This window comes from Macadamia integrifolia, chromosome 6 (genome assembly GCF_013358625.1).
Source record: "Macadamia integrifolia cultivar HAES 741 chromosome 6, SCU_Mint_v3, whole genome shotgun sequence".
Taxonomy (NCBI): domain Eukaryota; kingdom Viridiplantae; phylum Streptophyta; class Magnoliopsida; order Proteales; family Proteaceae; genus Macadamia; species Macadamia integrifolia.
Genome location: NC_056562.1, coordinates 20062533 through 20083982, shown reverse-complemented (window position 1 = coordinate 20083982; position 21450 = coordinate 20062533). Strand labels below are relative to the sequence as shown.

Genomic DNA, 21450 nt, shown 5'->3' with positions numbered 1-21450 from the left:
AAAAGTGAATTGATCCCCCCATTTAGAAAAGTAAAAAGTAAAAGTAAAAGTAACTTCTAACCACTTAAATTGAACCGATATTGGACCAACATGGACCATGGTTCAATTGGAACTAAACTAAGACATAAAACATGAAAAAACTAAGTATGAAATTAATAAGCATCAACAAGGTAAGGCCACATGCTAGTTACTCTTGTTGGCCTTCTTCCTACGGATGTAGGTCTTCAGATTCTTGTTGGCCTTCTTCCTACGGATGTAGGTCTTCAGATCTGCATCAGCTCCTCCCGACTTGAAAACATTCGTCTCCGACGAATGGGTGAAAGACATGTAACGCTCATATAAGTCAGGATCGAGTCGCTTGAAGTCATCAACATGAATCCAAGTGCAATCAGTCCGTGGTCGTCCCTTCCATTTGACAAGAAAAGTGTGATAACCGGTGCCACGACGAGTGGTTTTGTAAGTATCATCCAAAACCTCTTCAATAACATCTTCAAGAGGTGGTGTAAGTTGGGGCAGCCTTAGCATTTGTTCCAGGTCACCATCATCTGAATGATGTCCCACATAAAGATGTAGGTCAGCTACATTGAAGACATCGCTTATGGTCATTTCCTCAGGTAATTCGAGCACATAAGCATTTGGTCCTATACGTTTCAGCACCGTATAAGGACCCATCTTCTTTGGATGGAGCTTTGTGTTAACACCAGGTTGGAACCTCTCAGGATTTATGCGAACCATAACCATGTCTCCTGGTTTAAACTCCACATAACGACGATGACGATCAGCTGTAGTCTTGTAGACATCATTACTTAAGGCAATACGTCGTCGCACGTTTGCATGCACCTCTGTGATGTGGCGCAAGAATTCATCAGCTTCAAGGCTGATTCGAGCCTGGGGTGGGAGGGGGACAAGATCAATTGGGCGTTGCGGCTGAATTCCAAGTAATATCTCAAATGGTGTGCGCCCCGTTGTCCTGTTCACAGAGCTATTGTAGGCAAACTCAGCTATGTCAAGGATTGCTGGCCATGTCTTCTCATAATCTCGGACTAAGCACCTCAACAAGTTCCCCAAACTTCTATTAACAACCTCTGTCTGACCGTCAGTTTGTGGATGGAATGCAGTTGAAAACTGTAGCTTTGTGTTAGTTTTTAGCCACAATGTCTTCCAGAAATAGCTCATAAACTTGACGTCACGATCAGAGACAATAGTACTTGGCAGCCCATGCAGTCGAACAACCTCTTTAAAGAAGAGCTTTGCAATATGATAGGCATCAAAGGTCTTTCGACATGGCAAAAAGTGAGCCATCTTAGAGAAGCGATCCACTACAACCATGATGGAATCGTACCGTTCTCTTCTAGGTGGCAACCCAAGTACAAAATCCATACTAATGTCGAGCCAAGGTGCATGAGGAACCGGTAGTGGGGAGTAGAGGCCTGTATTCTGCTTGGTCCCCTTAGCAAGTTGACAGACTCGACACCTTTTGATGACATGATCTACGTCTTTTGCAATGTGTGGCCAGTAGTACCGATCAGTCACCTGTATGATGGTCTTGTCCTTGCCGAAGTGGCCTCCCAAACCTCCTCCGTGTAACTCCCTTATGATGTGATGTCATAGGGAGGAGTCTGGAATGCATAATCGCGTTCCGAAGAACAAATAACCATTGTGGACAGAACATTTAGGGTGTTTCTCACCTTGCTGTAACTCTGCATATAGAACTCTGAAATCCTTATCAGACGCGTACTCATCTCGTATCTGATCAATACTAACGGCATGTGCTGAAAAAGTATTGATAGTGAGAACTTTTCGGCTTAAAGCATCAGCCACCGTGTTCTCTTTACCAGCCTTGTATTTCATCGCAAAGACAAACTCTTGTAGGTAAGCAACCCACTTTGCATGCTTCTGACTGATTGACTTCTGAGAATGGAGATGTTTGAGTGCTTCATGATCGGTGTAAAGAATAAATTCCTTACCAATAAGATAGTGTCTCCAATGGCGTAACACTTGGATGACAGCATAGAGCTCCAAATCGTAAGTCAAGTAGCGTCGCTTGGCATCGTTGAGTTTCTCGCTATAGAAAGCGATAGGGTGCCCTTCTTGTATCAGCACACCTCCCAACCCAATATGCGAAGCATCAGTTGCCACCTCAAATACACGATTAAAATCTGGCAGGCGTAATACCGGGGCCTCCGTCATCTTCTTCTTGATAAGATGGAGGGCTTTTGTCGCCGCTGTTGTCCACTCAAACTTGCCTTTACTCTGCTTCATACATTCGGTAATAGGTGCCATGACTGCACTAAAATTTCGAATGAATCTCCTGTAAAATGAGGCTAGACCGTGGAAGCTACGGACTTCAGTGATTGTCTTCGGGGTAGGCCAGTTGGTGATGCTCTTGATCTTCTCAGGATCAGCTTCAACCCCCTTGGAGGAGACAATAAAACCAAGGAATACAACTTTGGGCAGCATAAAGGAACACTTCTTGAGATTAATGTATAGCTTCTCCATACGGAGCACCCTCAAGACTTGCTTCAAATGGTCGATGTGATCATCTGGATGCTTGCTGTAAACTAAGATATCATCAAAGTATACAACCAAAAATCGACCAATAAATGGACGAAGTACCTGTGTCATAACTCGCATGAATGTACTAGGTGCATTCGTCAGACCAAAGGGCATGACCTTCCACTCAAACAGTCCATCCTTGGTTTTGAAGGCGGTCTTCCATTCGTCTCCTGGCCGAATACGAATTTGATGGTAGCCGCTTCGAAGGTCCAATTTTGAAAAGACCTTTGCACCGGACAACATGTCTAGCATATCATCAAGTCGTGGTATGGGAAACCTATACTTAACCGTTATTTTGTTGATTGCTCTGCTGTCGACACACATACGCCATGAGCCATCCTTTTTTGGAGTAAGTAATGCTGGTACAGCACAAGGACTAAGGCTCTCAATGATAAACCCCTTCTTTAGTAGTTCATCAACTTGCCTTTTGAGCTCAGTGTGTTCTGTAGGACTGAGACGGTAAGCTGGAAGGTTGGGAAGCACAGACCCAGGTACCAAGTCAATAGCATGCTGAATATCGCGCATGGGAGGGAGCTTATTAGGTAGCTCGTCAGGTACTAAATCAGAAAAGTCTGTTAGAAGCTCTCTAATAGGCCGTGTGAGCTGAACTGTTGGTGGTGGAGTGACCTCTCTAGTAACCAGGGCTAATATCATGCCTGTATCATGGCTGGTTCGCTCAAACTGCTTTTGTGGAACAGCTAAGATCTTCTTCTGTGGAAGGACTAGCATCTTGTTGGTATCGGTGGTGGCTTTCTGGTTAGTCCTCAATGTCTGTCTCTTACGCATCTCCTCTGGTACATTGATAGGCTCAAGTATAGTGCGCTGCCCTTTAAAGGTAAATATGCACTGATTCTTCTTTCCGCCAGTGAGAACATCATTATCATACATCCATGGTCTCCCTAAAAGAACATCAGTTAGCTTCATAGGAATAACATCACACCATACCTTTTCTTCATATCGAGAAAGTTGTAGTGGAACAAAACATCGCTGATTGACCTCCAAAGTGTTGCCATTCAGTAGGGATACTTTGTAAGGTTGCGGGTGTTTCTCTACCTTCAAATGTGCTTTCTTCACAAACAACTCAGAGACAACATTAACGCAGCTGCCACTGTCAACTATCACCTGAACAGTGCGATCAGCTGAACGCATGCGGCTGTAAAATATGCATGTACGTCGCCAATCCTCGCCTTTGGTTTCAGCCACCAATATGCGAGAAACCACATGAATTCCATAGGAGTCATCTTCATTTGCTTCAGCCCCATCATAATAATCAACATTTTCGTCTTCTTCTTCCAATGGGATTGGAAAGATATGGGAATTATCTTCATCAGGAGTATCGTCAGCGTCAACCATCACTGCTACTTTGTGATGTGTAGGACAATTTTTGGCATAATGTCCCCTCTCCTGACAATGAAAGCATTGCACTGTGGCAGTGCTAGGCATAGGTGCTTTCCCCTTGTGATCAGCACGTGGAGAAGGTGTGGTACGTGGAGGATAAGAAGTAGGATTTTTTGCTGAAAAATTTTTTGTGATCTCTCTAGCTTGATATCCAAACCTTCTACCCGTAGGAGCTAGTAACTCCTCTGCATGTACTGCCTTCTCGAAGCATTCCCTGACATTGGATACATCTACTACGCCAATAGCACGATTTATATCAGATCTCAAACCCAAACGAAAGCGGGAAAGTACCTGTAATTCATTCTCCCTGATGCCAGTGCGTGAATAGAGTGAATCAAACTGCTCCATATACTCTGCAACGGACATACTCCCTTGACGAAGAGTATTCAGCTTGTCCTGCAGTTGTGATCTAAAGTGTCGTAGTAAGTATTTGGCACTAAGATCTTCTTTCATCTCTTCCCAAGTAATGGGAGCTCTACCACGATCTTCTAGATCCCTTTCTTCAGTTCTCCACCATTCGCGGGCTGAGCCAACTAGCTTAGTACGTGCTAGTCTCATCTTACGTGACTCAGACAACTCATACCAATCAAAATAGTCATCTAAAGCAGCCAACCAATCATAAAATACCTGTGGATCATGCTTTCCGTTGAACTCCTTTAATTCAAGCTTGACTTTTTGTGAATCATCAGCACGTCGACGGGGTGCTTCAAGATCACCATTGAAATAAGATCTTACATGCTCCTCAAAGGTAGGTGGTGCTGTAGGGGTTCTTTGTTGTGCCCTTTCAGCACTTCTCCTATGTTGACGATGCACAGTAGATTGTAGTTGATACCTGTCCTCCCTCTTGAATGGTACATTGCTGCCTTGTATTGGAGTAACACTTTGGTTCTCAAGTCGCAGTAACCTCTCACTAATAGTTTTTTGATCAGCAGAGAGTTGTTGAAACATTTCAATGACTTTTGCCATTGGATCAGGTGGAGGCGGCGGCCACTGTGACTCATTCTCTGCCATGCTCTGATACCAATTGATGTAATACTGAAATTGAGGAAGCTCAAAACAGTACCAGGGTAGGATCTTTTCTCAGAGAATAGGGAATTCTAGATATGGAGAATAGGATATTGCTAAAACTTGTTGAAAGATGAAAAAAAGATGGAACAATAAACAATAATATAACACCCGGGCTTCACACCGCAAGGTGGATCGACTGGATCAAACACCAACCTACCTTGATCAAACACAAGGGATTTCTTGATCAAACACAAGAGATTCTTGATCAAACACAAGAAGAGAGTTGCATAAGCAAACTTTGATTTCAAATTCTGAGTTGTCTTTGAATGTTTACAATTGATCCCCCCATTTAGAAAAGTAAAAAGTAAAAGTAAAAGTAACTTCTAACCACTTAAATTGAACCGATATTGGACCAACATGGACCATGGTTCAATTGGAACTAAACTAAGACATAAAACATGAAAAAACTAAGTATGAAATTAATAAGCATCAACAAGGTAAGGCCACATGCTAGTTACTCTTGTTGGCCTTCTTCCTACGGATGTAGGTCTTCAGATCTGCATCAAGAGGCCTAACTGGTATATGTAGTCATCCAAGGTCCCAGAGTTGGTCTTTGTGGGATAATTCCCAAATTACTTCTCCATTAGGATTTCATTGCTTCTATCTGCCCCTATTTTCACTGTCAAAATGATGATAACATCCTCTCCAATCATAGTTGTCACGGCATCTAGGGGCGATCCAAGGGGTTGGAGAGGGGTGAGGGTTCCAAATGTAAGGCGACACCAACAAGATGAACGAGGCGGCTGGATGCCCAAGTGACGCCTTGACAACTATGTGTCTTGTGCAGAACTAACTATTGCTGCAGGAATCACTCCTGCACTCTAGGGCTGGCAATCAATACTCGTGTACCTGCCTTAATTTCTCCTATTTCGAGGGGAAGAACAAGGATGCTTTTCCATATAAGCAAGAAAGGACTGGCTTCTCTTATTTGCCTGGTTCATAGTTCAGGATTTCGATTCCGACATAGGCTTTGACTTAGGTCAAGAAGGAAATATTTCGGTCGAAATTTGACTGAAATCTGGTATATTTTGGTGTTCGAAGGGCCATAATTTGGCCTGAAACTTTAAGGGAACCCTAATTAAGCATATCTAAACATATTTGAACATCTCAAAATGGTAGTTTAGTTTCAAACCCTAGGTTGCTAGCATACATCGTACCCTGCTGTATACTTTATCCAATATAGCCTATTCTACACATAATTTAGTATCAAACACACAAAATTCAATAAGAACAAATAAAATATGCATTAGGCAAGAAAAAACCACAACATTGGAAAGCATTTTCATAATTATCAATTACATAATTTATATTGCATGGTACATGTTACATATTGACATGGTAGTCTCCAACATGTTCTATAATTGGAAAGATTTTCTTGATTGAAACTTGCTAAAAAATCTGGTAAGTTTTCATTGTAGATGCGTTATAGTAGTCCCCAACACCTTATTCCACAAAGAAATATAGGTGATTTGGCCATAAATCACGAAATCTTTTTTTTTTTTTTTCCTATTGAAATTTTGTAACTCATGATCGGATTATTGAATTTATAACATTGCTTTCCATGAATCCTTAATGAGCTGTATTGTGTCTAGTTGAACAGTGTCCAATTTGAATAGTGCTGTGATAAAAATTTCAGTAGTGGTCATGGTTAATTTCTGACTTTTAAATGTGTAGGTTGGTTGGGATGAATCGACTGCTGGTGAGAGACAGCCAAGAGTTTCTTTGTGGGAGATTGAGCCATTAACCACATTTCCTATGTATTCATCATTGTTCCCGCTAAGGCTTAAACAACCTTGGCATCCTGGAATTTCTTCTTTACATGGTATGTGTTTGTTTATAACCTTCTTTGTATCTACTTTTGCTATCTTTCTCTAGAAGAACCATTACCCAGTGGATGTCCCTCCTTGGGGCCTGGGTGGGGTGATTTTGGAATCAGTCATAACCTCTGGCATTTTTGCACAAAGCGGCCATCGTCAAGACTCAAACCCAGGCATTTTCCCTGGCAGCACAAAGCTTTTACCATTGCTCTAAGCAGTGGCCCCCTTTTTGCCCTCTTTCTCTAATACAGAAAATTCTTGAGGTAGCAGTGTGTTGGGTTAGTTTTTTGTGCAATTATACGAGTCTTTAGTGTAAAGTTTGAATCTTGTACTTACCCCTAACCCAAAAACAAAAAAACAAAAGAGATTGAAATCATAGCTGCCAAGGTGTCACCTAGGTCACCGCCTTGACAACTAGGGCTCCTTGGCTTGCCTAGATGTGTAACAACTATGGTTGAAATAGAGATCTAGTTGAGTTTTGGACTTTATTGGTCATTTAACAATTCATAAAAATTTGGAAGTATCCTAATCCAAACATAATTTTCGGATGAATAAATTTGTTAATGTATTTCCTCGGTGTCTTTTCAACGTTTGTGTTTGTGTATGCATAATTGTGCATATAATTAAGTTTCCCCTCCCCACTTGTGGCATGTAAAAAATGGCCTTTCAAGCTATAAGCTATGTTTTAGAACTGGATTGGGCATCAATTACATTGGATACTTAGGGGCTGTATGACAAACGTTTCTATTCCAAATTAGTATTTCTGAGTTGGGAATATTTTTTTGTGTTTCTGTTCATTTGGAATACTTCTGTACAAAAAAAAATTGTGTATGGTAAAACTGGAAAAAAAAAGTATTTCTGCCACTTAAAAGAACTGAAACACCTATAGAATTCATGTTACGTATATCTTCTACTCTGTGGTGGCGGTGGTAGTGGTGATGGTGGCAGCGGCAGTGGTGGCGGCAGCGGTAGAGAGAGTTAAGTGTGAGAGTCAGGTATATTTAAAGGTGTCAACCGGTACGGTGCAGCAGACCAACAGTAGATATTGTAACCGTACCATACCGAGATAATTCGGTACCGTATGGTTTCGGCTCGGTACAACTTCGGTACAGTTTTTATTTGTACGAATACAGTTTCGGTACAATATTTTTGCCGTTTTTTCCGTTATATAAATATAGTTGGTAATTCAGTATAATTTTGGGATTTCGGTATAGTTTTGGTAATTTGGTACAGGTTGGTACATACTGAACGATTTTGTCTTAAATACCAATACAGTACCGAGATAAAAACCATTTTGTCATACTGAAACCGAACTGAATCTCCTTTGGTGCAGTTTCAGTATTGGTACCGAATCGACACCCTTACGGTTATTGGGTTGGTTTTTGTGGAGGGGTACGTTTTAACTTTTAATTAGAAATCTCTAGGAGGGTGGGTGTCATAGTTTTTTCAAATGTTTTTCTTTTGATTAGTTTCAGTTGGGTGTATACATGTTGAAGGCTACTATCCAATATGCTTATCCTAATTTTTTGGTTTAGTAAATCTGAATCGTTGGCTCGACATTAGAAAGGTAGACTAGGTAGTCCTAGATTTCGTTTGAATGACATTGTTTGGTTTAGTTAAATCCTGTTTCCTCAAGTCCCAATGCAATTTGGAGCTAGAAATTGGATAATTTTCTTAGGATTCAAACATAGTAAACCAAGAGAAGCATGGGAATGTCCAAGGCTTGTAGGTTTTTTGTTATTTTTTAATTAAATTGCGGAGTTGAAGCTTGAATTTTATCTTATTAGTTTTTTGGGTAGTTAGTTGATGTTTAATGTTTAGTTGATGAAAATGGGTTTCAAGCTCAGGTCTATGGTACAATTCTCCTTAGACTTGCCAATTGAACTAGCTGTGTCTTGAAGAATTCAGAGTTAAACTATGCTAGAGAGGAGACTTGAACCTTGGACACCAACATATGTAGTGCAAATCCACATCTACTTTGAAATATATGATGCTCATTATTTTTTTATTTTTTATTTTGGTCTCTGGTAAAGATTAAATTATATCGACTCTTTTACTTCTACACCTACTTGCTGGATTCTAGTTCAGATTCATACTATGGCTCCATAACCTTCACCTCTCCTCCCAATTTTGGCCAGCCTGAGGTATCACCTCCACTATCAAATCCCCAACACCTTGACTTTATAATGTAGAAGCATCACTTTGCGACTAACATGTTTACTGTTGAAAAATCTGTGCAGGTTGTTTTTTGGTCATTGGGAGCATTATAATAGCTTGAGTTGTTTCACAAGATGGCGATTCTTTTAGTTACTTGGGCTTTGTTATTTTGTTTTCCATTTTTTTTTTTTTTGGGGGGGGGGGGGATGGGGGTTGCAATTCAAGTGTCTATTGGCATAAGTTTAAGGTAGGATTTTGAGTCATGGGTATTAACTACGTAATGGACCCCTGTGTAAGATCGGCATTATATGCTATACAAATTTAACTTACAAAAAGCGAACCTTGTCAGTTATGAAAAGTTGTGAGAAAAAAATCCAACCTTATTCTGTTTTCTTCCCTTTATTTGAATAACTGTACGTTATTTGTTGATCACTCTCTATCTTCTGTTCTCCTAATCCTCACAAGTCATCCATCTCTCCACCACTTCATTATTGTAGTTGAGCCCTAGAAATTGAAGCCCGAAGCTCTCCTTTGTCACTCTAGCATCCTAACCCTGAAACATGGCTGATTGTCGTACAGCAACTTTTACCTACAGTTCTACTTGTCTCATTTTAAGTCCAGCATACTTAAATTAGAATTTAGGATGGAACCGATTCCACCAATCCCTATGAAATTTTAGAGGAATTTCTTGTTTAAAATGGTCGTAGGTACCCTAAGACTTCTTTACCAATAACAGAAAATGTTTTCTGCCCTGTAGTAGATAGGATAGATTGAATTGTAAAGGATTTCTCATCAGTGGTGATAGATCTGTCTCAATGGCCAAGGAAATTTCAGCAATTATTAATCCTTCACCACCAATATGCTGTTATTCAATGTGAATGTTGGGCTTGTTTCTATTATTGGAGTTGTTTTGTTTACTTGTTTTATTACTGGGCTGTTTCAGATAGTAAAGATGATGCGGCGAATGGCCTCACGTGGCTGAGAGGGGATAATGGAGAACGAGGTCTTCAATCCATGAATTTCCAGGGATTTGGTGTGGGCTCCTGGATGCAGCGGAGGCTTGATCTGCCATTGCTGGGAAATGAACATGATCAACAATACCAAGCCCTCGCAGCAGCATCCTTACAGGAAATAAGAAGTGGTGATCCTTTGAAACAGCAATATATGCAATTTCAGCAGCCTTTGCCTTTCCAATACCAGCAACAGTCATGCGGGCCTAATCAACTGTTGCAGCAGCAAATGATACAACAATCACTTTCTCAGCAGATTGTGCATGAACAAGCCCAAAATTCATCTGATCACCAGCCTCGACACCTTGTACAGCCACAACTGCTACAGAAAATAAATGGTCAGCAGAAGCAACAGCCACAACAGCAGCAACAAACATATCAAGAAGCTTTTCAGATTTCAAATGATCATCTCCAGCAGCAGCAAGCAACTTTATCTGCTCCTTTATGCCAAAAACCAGATTTTACAGATTCAAACATAACCTTCTCAGCTGCAATAAACCCTTCATGTATGCAGAGCATGTTGGGTTCACTTTGTCCTGAAGGGAGTGGCAATCTCATGAATTTCCCAAGAATTGGTCAGTCCATGCTGAGGGAGCAGCAACAACAGCAGTCCTGGGTACCAAAGTTTGCGTTTTCACAAGCCAACACTTTTGGTAACTCTCTTTCTGTCCCACAATTTACTGGCAAAGGTGGCTCTGTGGAGGCTGACGGTTGTAGTGCAGATGCTCAGACCCATACTCTATTTGGTGTTAATATTGATTCATCAGGACTCCTGCTTCCCACTTCAGTGCCCAATCTAGGTACTTCTTCAATTGATGCTGATGTGTCCTCCATTCCTTTTGGAGCTTCTGGCCTTCATAGTCCTTTGTATGGTTGCATGGACGATTCTTCTGATTTGCTGCATACTGTGGGGCAAGTTGATCCACAAACCAAAACATTTGTGAAGGTGAGCAGGAATTTGGTTCTCATTTGAGGCTCCATTGTAAAGCAATTGGTTTGATGGTGCTGTTTGAGATTTGTGCAGGTCTACAAATCAGGATCAGTTGGGAGGTCACTGGACATCACCCGCTTCAACAGCTACCATGAGCTGATAGAGGAGCTTGGTCAGATGTTCAGTATTGAAGGGCCACTGGATGACCCTTTAAGATCAGGCTGGCAGCTTGTATTCGTTGACAGGGAGAATGATATCCTTCTCCTTGGAGACGACCCTTGGGAGTAAGTACTTTGCAAAAGTGACCAGAATACCTATTTTAAAATTAATATGTTTGTTTCGAAGTAAAATGGTCTGAAGTTAATAGAGAATGTAAAATACCGGAGTATGGAGGTTGTTTCATCGGAAGCAAAATGAAGGAGATAAACTTTACTGTAGTCTGTAGGGACAACTCTCAGACCATTTTACATATAGGCATTTTACATCATAACAAATGGAGCTGAAAAAACAAATACAATTTTCTTTGACCTTTTTGATGAAAAAAAATTCTTTGAACTCTTCAATTGATTTTTTTTATTAAGAGAACCGATTCTTTTTGCATGGGCCATGTAGATACATGGTCGATGCATCAGGCGCTTCACCCAGTGGGGGGTCTGGGGACAGAAATGTTATTACAACCCTCTCTTCTCTCCCATCCAATGGTTGAAGCGACCGCCGTGTATGTACACGACCCCTATTAAGAGTGAACTAGATAAAAGTAGATGATCTTCTCTGCAGGACTAGTCAAACCAAGAAATAAATAAATAAATCTCTACACAATGATTTAAACACTGTAGCACCCATTGTCTTTTTCTCACTTCATTAATACATGAACATCCCTATTATAGGTTCATGGGAAGTATGATAATGTGAATAACAAGCCATTTTTAATTCTAAATGGGTACCCATAATCCTTCAAGGGTTATTGCATTATCATCCTCGTTGAAAAGATCCATAGCTTTGCATTTGTGTAACATTCCTACAAAGCCTTGGTATGCCCTCCTCACTGCATCTGATGGAGATGACTTCAATGGTTGAAGGATCTGTAATGCAATACAGACCTTTTGTTGGTTCCTAAGTAGTAATTAACTAATTAGTGATCTTAGATGTTTTGGTAATTGGCGATGGTTCTAAATGTAGAATCTGTTCTGAGAATTCATACCTGTGTCTTTCAACTGATGGTATGTATGGCTCTATGTGCAGGGCATTTGTAAATAATGTGTGGTATATTAAGATTCTTTCTCCTGAGGATGTGAAGAAACTAGGGAAGCAAGGGGCTGAGGCCATAAGCCCAAATGGTGGTCAAATGCTAAGTAATGGTGGGTGTGATGGTCGAAATCTAGCATCTGGGATGCCTCCTGGTAGCTCTTGTGGCTACTGAAAATGAGATGATATGGTATGACCTAACACATCGTTTCAGACTAATGAATTCCCTTTGGGTACTGTCATGGATGGTTAAGACACCTTTATATTCATTCAGGAAAGAAAAGTTGAATTTCTTGATGGCTTTATTAGCCTTCATATGAGAATAGAATAATTGTGTGTATGAGAGAGATTTTATGCACATATGGAACAGCAAAGTTTTTTGTTTGTTGACCATAACTTTACCAAATAATTGCTTTTGAGTTGAAGTTACTTTAAATTGGTGCAGATTTTCCAGAAGAACAAGATAGCATTGCCTCAATGGAGCAGGAATAATAGTTGTACCAAGGGGAAGTTTGAGATTACAAACTCATAGAACACGGTTGTGTAGAACACGCTTGTTCTGATTTCCTATGTAATATAAAGCTGCATACATATGCAGGGGCTTACATAAACCTAAAGTGCCTTAATTCCATAACAATTTGTTTGTATTGCATTAGTTCATCAGTCGGAAAACTTTGAACCACTCATTTAGTATTGCATTTAGTAGCTTTTGTATGTTTATATCTGCGGAATTTCATTTCTAGATATCATAGATGGAACACCATGCACTACAATGCAAGGGTCTTTTTATTCAATTCAAAAGCTTGTGTGATTCTTTGAAACCACTTTGCAATACTAAGAAATTCCTCCCAGATGCTTTGTAAGCTTCATAACTAACCATTATGATACCAGAATAGCCGGATTGATGACCTTCAGAACTTTTATCTGTCTTCATTCGAGGCTAGGTGAAGAAAAAACCACAGATCTCCTTTTGTAAATTGCACAATAGAAAGGCTTCTTGCCCTTTTCTCTTTGCCTTCACAGTTCCACAGGCTTTTTACTGTTGAAAAATATTTATTTATCTTAATCATTTGATAATTATTTTTTGAATTCCTAGTAACCATTAATAATTGACAGTTATTTAGATCTCATAATTACTCCTATTGATGAAGGTCCAAAATGCCACCCCGTCGGAGGCCGGTCTCTTATTTAGACCAATTCCTATATATTGTATGATATCATTCATAGTGAAACATAAAATCTAGCCCTAATGTAGGTGATAGCAGAGGAAGCACATGAGAAAGCATGTAGACTGCTATACATGGTATTAACAATACTAATGTACATGCCTTCTTAGAAGCTAAAAAATGTTGGTAATACCACAATCAGAAGTCTACAATGAAAGATTTCATTTAGAGAGTCCTCATTGGCTAGATAGATTTCGGAGTGATGACGTTCACATCTGGACAGTCTCATCATTCACCCATCAGTGAAAAAAAACTTCGTAGAAAAAATAATGTTGGGATAGCAATTTAGGCCATTAATAGAACCTGATGACAGTATGAGGAAAACTTGTTTCTTCCCCTTTTCTTCACCAACGTATGATCTCAATATATAATCAAATACTAATTAGAATTTTCTTTGCATCACTCCAATTAAAGGATCCTAATATATACTATACATGTGTTTCGTTTTAATAATTAACTGAAATCCATGTTTTAATTGTTATGTCTAGAGTTGACATATGGACCACTGTTGGGGATTCTTTACCATATTAAACATATGAATAACCCTATAGTGTTTAGAATACAAGAATCATCAGTCAATCATAACAGATTAATCATAGGTGTAGTCCCTAAACCAAGAATAATAAAGTATCCCATCTTAGAATATATAACCATATAGATTTACCATATCTATAATAATCAATGGGACAACCATGACATGAACCATAAATGGGAATAAAGAAGTACCTGTGTCCCATGAACATAGATCATGAACCTCTGTCCCATGTGGTTAAATATTACTCCCACTGAAGATGACAATGACGAACTACGCAAGTGGAGTCATTCTACTGAGATCTTCTGCAGCCTCTTACTCTAGGGTTTCTTTTCTTTCTGTGCACTTGCTCTTGTGAGAAAGTCGTGCTCCCAAAACCAATAAGGCATTAAGGAAAAGTAATGGCTGCAGGGACCGTCAGTATTCTATTTATAATAGAATCCCTAAAACCCTATTCCACTCTCACAATGGAAAGAGCTAGGAGTTTCCTAATAAGAGTGTGTCTATAATTGCTTGGGCCCAATGGATCAATCGGTATCAGTTAAGCCCACATAAAAATCGTAACAATCTCCCACTTGGGCTACACTGATACTGATGTCTTCCCATTGACTCCTGGCCAAATAATCCCAAGACTGAACACCACTCAAATAAACTTTGATCCAGTCAATAATCTCTACTGTTGAACAATAGTAGAAAATACACCTCAATATACGGCATATAACTATCTAATGTTACAGACAATAGAAAATTATTAATCCAAATCACCTAGAAACATATATATAAGGAGTTGATATCATACCTGTGATCACATGAAATATACATCTCCTTATAGGTCCTTTCTTGATCTAAAGATCAGCCTACCTTGAAAACCTCACAGGTAGAAAACTTTGATATTAATCAACACTTGGCAAACTGCCCTTTTCTTGAATTAATATCTTACTTTGGCATACCCCTATGGCTAACTGCCACTTCTATGGATTTAGGTTAAATACCACCATAAATCACAAACTTTGGCAAACCGCCTATGGTAAATCACCACTTCTTTGGACATAGGCTAAATACCACCATACATCACAAATTCTGACAAAATATCGTCAATTACCTTGGCTAAGCACTGCCAATAAATCTTAACAAGTACAACATTTAAACTTTGGCTTTTACCACCATGATATATTTGGTTAAATGAGATCATAAAACTCCCACTAACCAAGCATGTCAAAAACCTCAATAACACCAATGTCAGAAAATATGGCTCTTAAGTACTTTGTCGATAAACTTGGATGACATCACCTTTGGGCAAATGTCACATTTACCTTGGGAAACACACAATTGAACTGAATGTACCACTTTGGTGGGTTTCACTCATTCCTATCATGTTTTTCACATTAGAGATGAATATATGTACAAAAGTGTATGCTTTAATGTGTTTCTTACACAATCAGAGACAACACAAACAAATGAAGCATAAATGTACATAAATAATTCAGAGAACAGAATTTAAGATAAAATCAATTCAAAATTACTCCAAAGTCATTATAAACTTAATAGGGCAATTTTATTGTTCCTATTTCCCTTCAGTTGTGCTTTGTTCAGCAACAACACCTGTTTGGGTTCCCTGAGAGTTAAAACCCGATCAAGTAACCCTAAGAATCTCATGTATGAATCATACACACCAAATAACCGGGCTAGAAAATTTAATATGTACACCTAGTAGATAAACTACACAATAAATGTACATCTAGCAGATAAAATACACAAGAGTCACAACCGTAACTACATTCCTATCCTTTGGGCTAAGAATGTATTGGTCCTCTTGTAAATCCAAATTTACTGTGAAAATACAATTACTTTTATCACATGTGGGTTTAGAAACCTCTAAGTTATAGTCCTTTCCATACATGTATTTTCTTTAACTTGGGTGACATCACCTTTGGGCAAATGTCACCAACTTTGCTACGCTTGGAAAAACTATGAAATAATAGGATGTGCCACTTTGGTGGATTCCATCAAATCTTTTCATAGCTTCCTAGAAATATACTGTGCAGCATAAAATATGCGAAATCTCACACCCAGTTTAATTCTAATATATTTATCCATCATAGGGTGTTTTAAACAAAACATTCAAGTACAAAATGACATGAATATGAATTTACTATATATTTCAGCCATAAATCATTATTCAATATCATGATAATAATAAATCAATGCAAAACTTCAAATAATTCTTTTGCATGAAAAATAATATAGAACACTGAATTTATTCTCCCACTAGCAACCTAGTATACCGAATTTATTCTCCCACTGGCAACCTAGTATACTGACCTTCTACTAGTAACATCCTCCCACTAGCAACCTAGTACACCGAATTTATTCTCCCACTGGTCAAGCCACATAAAATAGCTTAAGATCCATACTTTTATTCTCCCACTTGGTTCGACCAGTCATAAATTAATCCATTTATTAGAGAACACAATTCTTTAAATGTGATATACATATAAACTTGTTCACATATGCCCAAAAACAAAAGAAACCAAACATTTATCAATTAATGTTCATAAATAGGTTTTCAGAGAACAATGGTAGTGTTTAAGAACTTGGTATTGGATTGATCAAAATCGACATTAATCTAACCCAACCAATCCGAATTGATCCAATCGGAATACAAAAAATAACACATTAAATAAACCTATAACTTATGGTCATAGTGATGAAACCCTCATCCACCCTATTGCCATTGATCAACTGTCCAATACCTTTTAGGGCAAAAAACTTTGCTTTAAAAGCATAATACCAAACTATTGATTTGGTTCTCCTAGTATAGAAAACTAGGTCCTTGAAACATATGTAGACCTCTATATTCTCAAGCCACTTTTAAAGACATTAGCTTAATGGTTCAACTCAAGGAAGAATAATCCATTCGATATTTAATTAATGCATGTAACATCAATAAAAACCAACATTACATCACTAACCATTAAACATAATCAAAGTGTCAACTGAACTACAATCTCAACCTTTAGGTCTGGAATGCACTAGTCCACTCAAAAACTACAATGACCATGGGAGCTCTTCAACTTAAAAAATTACTATCACTTTTGGATGCATAACAACTTCTAGGTTAAGGTCTGCCTAGAGTACACTTGCATTTATGCATGTCTTTGATAATGTCGCATTTGGGCAAACATTACCTAATTCCTGCTAATAATTTTCTATGTCTTTGAATATAAGACAAAATCTTTGAGTTGTAAACCTATTACAGTAATCTTAGATTTTACCACTTTGGTGGGTTCCATCAATTCCACTGCAATAGCTTACAACTACACCTGGCAGCTTAAATTTGTGGGTTATTTAAACATAAACTAAATATCAATTTACATGTAAAAGAACAAGCATGTAACTGTTAACAAAATAAACATTACAATGCTCAATTATCAATTACTTCAAGAGTGTCAACCGGAACTTCATACTAATCCACTCAAGTTTCTGCAATTACTGCGAGACTTCTTCTAACTTTCGAAAAGTACCGCCATCTTTGGATGGATAGCATCTTCTAGGTTGAGAAATCCCTATTCTGTTTTTCACTTGCTTTAACTTTAACCTTTCTTTGATAATGTCACATTTTGGTGAACATTAGCAACTTTGCTACCAATCATTATTCTCTGTCTTTTCAAACAAAGAAGACTTTGATTTGTATTCTATTACAATAAGGTTGAACTTTACCACTTTGGTGGATTCCACCCAATCTTATTGTAATAGTCTACAAATTCATTCCGGTAGCTAAAAGTGGGATTGTTTAAGCATGAATAAAAATATTCATAAACAAAAGCATGAACTACATTACCAAGAATAACCAAGTTCATATTCTGATATGCAAGTAATGTATGAGTTGATTTTCTTTTATTTCTTTCAATTAATAGGAAAATCATAAAGAATCATTAATCACCCATACTTGTAACTTATACAAAATAAATCATAAAATTTTATCAAAACTAGGCTCATAATATATCAAAACGAAGAGCACGAAAAACTGGATTCAACGCAAAAAACCAGGGTGAAAAATTCTTCACCGTTTTCCTGTACGAGCCATTTGAAGTTGCTGAACTAAAAATATATCAAAATCAATCTAGTTTCCCAAACCAACCGGTTCGGCCAACCGGTCTAATCCGATTTAGGCATATTGATTCTGGGTCAAAATCCGAGTCAATTGGTCAACGATTCGATCAACCTTTGATCGAGTCAAACAGAGTTGGTCATGAGTTGACCCACTACACCCCGGGTTAACTCGGTAGGGTTTCCGAGGTGACCCGGCGATGACTCGCCGCCCTTTTTTTTTTTTTTTGAATTAAAAAAAAAATCTCTCTCCTTTGGTAGCCGGTTTCCAGCGGCATGTGTCGGCGCGTCCAGAGGTTTTCGGTGACTTGCGGCATACCGCCGCGACCGTATTTTTGTGCTCTACAACTTTCGTGAAGAAAGTTTTTCCATATAGGATCTTTAAGTAATGGTAAAATTATGATTTTCATGGTTTGGGACACAAACCCTATACAAAATCAATTTTCCTTGATTCTAACACTGTAAGGGTTGGCTCTGATACCAATTGTTGGGGACTCTTTACCATATTAAACATATGAATAACCCTATAGTGTTTAGAATACAAGAATCATCAGTCAATCATAAAAGATTAATCATAGGTGTAGTCCCTAAACCAAGAACAATAAAGTATCCCATCTTAGAATACATAACCATATAGATTTACCATATCTATAATAATCAATGGGACAACCATGACATGAACCATAAATGGGAATAAAGAAGTACCTGTGTCCCATAAACATAGATCATGAACCTCTGTCCCATGTGGTTAAACATCACTCCCACTGAAGATGACAATGACGAACTACGCAAGTGGAGTCCTACTACTGAGATCTTCTGCAGCCTCTTACTCTAGGGTTTCCTTTCTTTCTGTGCACTTGCTATTGTGAGAAAGCCGTGCTCCCAAAACCAATAAGGCATTAAGTAAAAGTAATGGCTGCAGGGACCGTCAGTATTCTATTTATAATAGAATCCCTAAAACCCTATTCCACTCTCACAATGGAAAGAGCTAGGAGTTTCCTAATAAGAGTGTGTCTATAATTGCTTGGGCCCAATGGATCAATCAATATCAGTTAAGCCCACATAAAAATCCTAACAACCACAACATGGTATAACTGGTCAACTTGGACTATTAACGAGTTTCTATTTGGTCTTGTATAAATGGATAAGAGAGTCCCATTGTTCCTCACCAATTAGACTTTGACTTGTTTCAGCTGTGAATATATTATGAGGGTTGTTTTGTAAATACACTAACCACTTCATCGTCTATGCATTTAACAAAAACACCTTTCACTCTTTACTGTCCCTCACCATTGCGTAGGAGTATGGGTTGAAACCCTATGAGAATGTTTTAGGGTCCGTTTGGTTAGAAGTTAAGTGAAATAAATTCAAAACAATAAAGGATTCTCGTATTCATCCTTGCTTGAAATCTCCATGTAGTCGAGTTACATGAGAAAACAGTAAAGGTTTTAGATGTTGCTGTTGTTGTTGTATACAAATGAAAAGTTCTTGCAATCATAGTGGCAAGGCTAAGCAAGAAGGTGAGAGCCAATGACGATCCATTATTAGTTTATAAAGGGCGCTAGTGGAGGCCACATCCCCAACCAGATTTACCATTGAGAATATATTTTACTTCATACTAAGGGTGTTAAACAGTGTAGATGTGCAGTTTTAGTTAAACGGTACAGTTTGGTTCAATTCACAATGTTAGAAGTAGAAACTAAAATCAAACTATTTATTAAATGGTTTAATATAATGAAATCAAAATCGAATTATTTATTAAATAAATGGTTATATAGTTCCTAAATGGTTTCATAGAAAATGTCGCACCCAAAAACCCATTCTCATAAGAAAAAGAAAACATAAGCAATTATTTAATATAAACATATTCTTATATAAAAGGGTATAAAGAATTATTTAATAAAAACCTACTTCATGTTTTTGGATTTTGAATGAATTGCTTTAAAAAAAAAAGAAGCGAAAAAAAAAAAAAAAAGCAAAAACAATTTTATCAATGGTGAGGCCATGAGGATGTAGAAGATTCAAGAGGATATTATTTATTTTAACATTAAAATCAAAACTTAATGAATTTAAATTGTCAAAACCAAAATTGAAACATTAAATAAATCAAACCATTTTATTAAACATTTTCATAGTTCTAGTATAAACAGCTCAGTTCGGTTTGATTTTGATACCCTTACTTCCTAGCTTCTGTAATATTCTGATCTCCCATATTCTCGCATCAAGTTAGGTTAAAACTCCTTTCAATAAAATGCCTCAATTGAGAACACTTTTTTTTTTTTTTGGGGTGGGGGGTTTGGGGGTGGGGATTGAGATTTATTTGCCCCTATTTGGGAGGAGGAGGGAGAGAAACAGAGAGGAGCTAGAGTATGCTATTGAACTTGATAACATTTTTTTTTTTTTTTTTAATATATTGTATTCCTCACATTATCTCTGCTTTCTGAGATGTGTAGTGTTCCATTGGTTGGCTGTAGAGATTGCAGGTTGGCCTATAGAGTTTAATAATGGTGTCAATTTGGAATCAAAATTGAATGCGAAAAACCAATGCTTTAAACTTATTGAATTGAATCAAACCGAAGAAGGGTTGATACGATTTTAGTATCGAGTAAAGGAATCTTTCTCAGTACAATATTGTTTCCGTAAAAATCCAAAATCAACCAAACCATATTGAACTACATATTCCCAAACTGAGAATACACGTATATAATAATTATAAATTATACACCTAAGATATTATATATGTATCTTGGTATTTGGATTCAGATTGTAATTTAATAAGCAATAGTGTGAGATAATTGTGTTGGTAATGATTAATTTGATAAAAATCCATATGTATAAAAAAAAAGTATCTCATATATTATATTTACACACTCCTCAATATTTGGATTTTCAAACTAAATAAAAATCATAGTGACTATTACTTATTAAAACCGAATAAGGAACCATTTATGAAATCGATAAAAATTGTATCAAAATCGAACAGTTCTGTATTGATTTTGATATTAGAAATGCACTCTAGTCCTGCTACCTATTTTAGTTTCTCCTTTCTGTCTCTTACACCGAATCAAAACTGTATTAACTGACACCTTTACATTAATTCCCTCTCCCTATTCATTTTACTTTGCTTTACATAGGGGTGAAACATGGTCGGATTGGGCCAGATTTCTTAAAACCCTAACCCAACCCTAGATCCTCAAAATTCAACCTAGGCCTAATCCAACCTTGCTAGATTTATGTTCCGGCTCAACCCTCCTCGGCCCTAATTGATCCTACCAGGGTTGGGTTGGGTCGGACTTATTCTGGCTTTTGCAATGGTTGAATTAATCTTGATTGACCCTTTTTTACCACTCATATCCTATACATTAAAAAATTATAGAAAAATAAAATACTAATAGAAACC

The 21450-nt window shown here is 37.9% G+C and overlaps 2 protein-coding genes across 3 annotated transcripts; one reads left to right on the top strand and one right to left on the bottom strand.

Annotated features, from left to right (window-relative positions):
- Positions 1-1605: 1605 nt before the first annotated feature.
- On the bottom strand, positions 1606-4965 carry LOC122082112. The gene is made up of 2 exons (XM_042649598.1): positions 2509-4965; positions 1606-2415 (listed from the first exon to the last, which is right to left on the bottom strand). Exons 1-2 carry the CDS (start codon positions 4963-4965, stop codon positions 1606-1608), a joined length of 3267 nt encoding a protein of 1088 aa, XP_042505532.1.
- A 1711-nt stretch (positions 4966-6676) lies between these two features.
- Positions 6677-12976, top strand: LOC122082442 (auxin response factor 8-like). 2 transcript variants are annotated; one of them, XM_042650004.1, is made up of 6 exons: positions 6677-6844; positions 9940-10659; positions 10774-10952; positions 11031-11221; positions 12180-12372; positions 12628-12976. In XM_042650004.1, the coding sequence occupies exons 1-5, from the start codon at positions 6778-6780 to the stop codon at positions 12355-12357; spliced, it is 1335 nt and encodes a 444-aa protein (XP_042505938.1). In that variant the 5' UTR covers positions 6677-6777; the 3' UTR covers positions 12358-12372; positions 12628-12976. The 2 variants fall into 2 exon arrangements, with proteins under 2 accessions (XP_042505938.1, XP_042505937.1); XM_042650003.1 differs by having other exon boundaries at positions 9940-10952.
- Positions 12977-21450: the final 8474 nt, after the last annotated feature.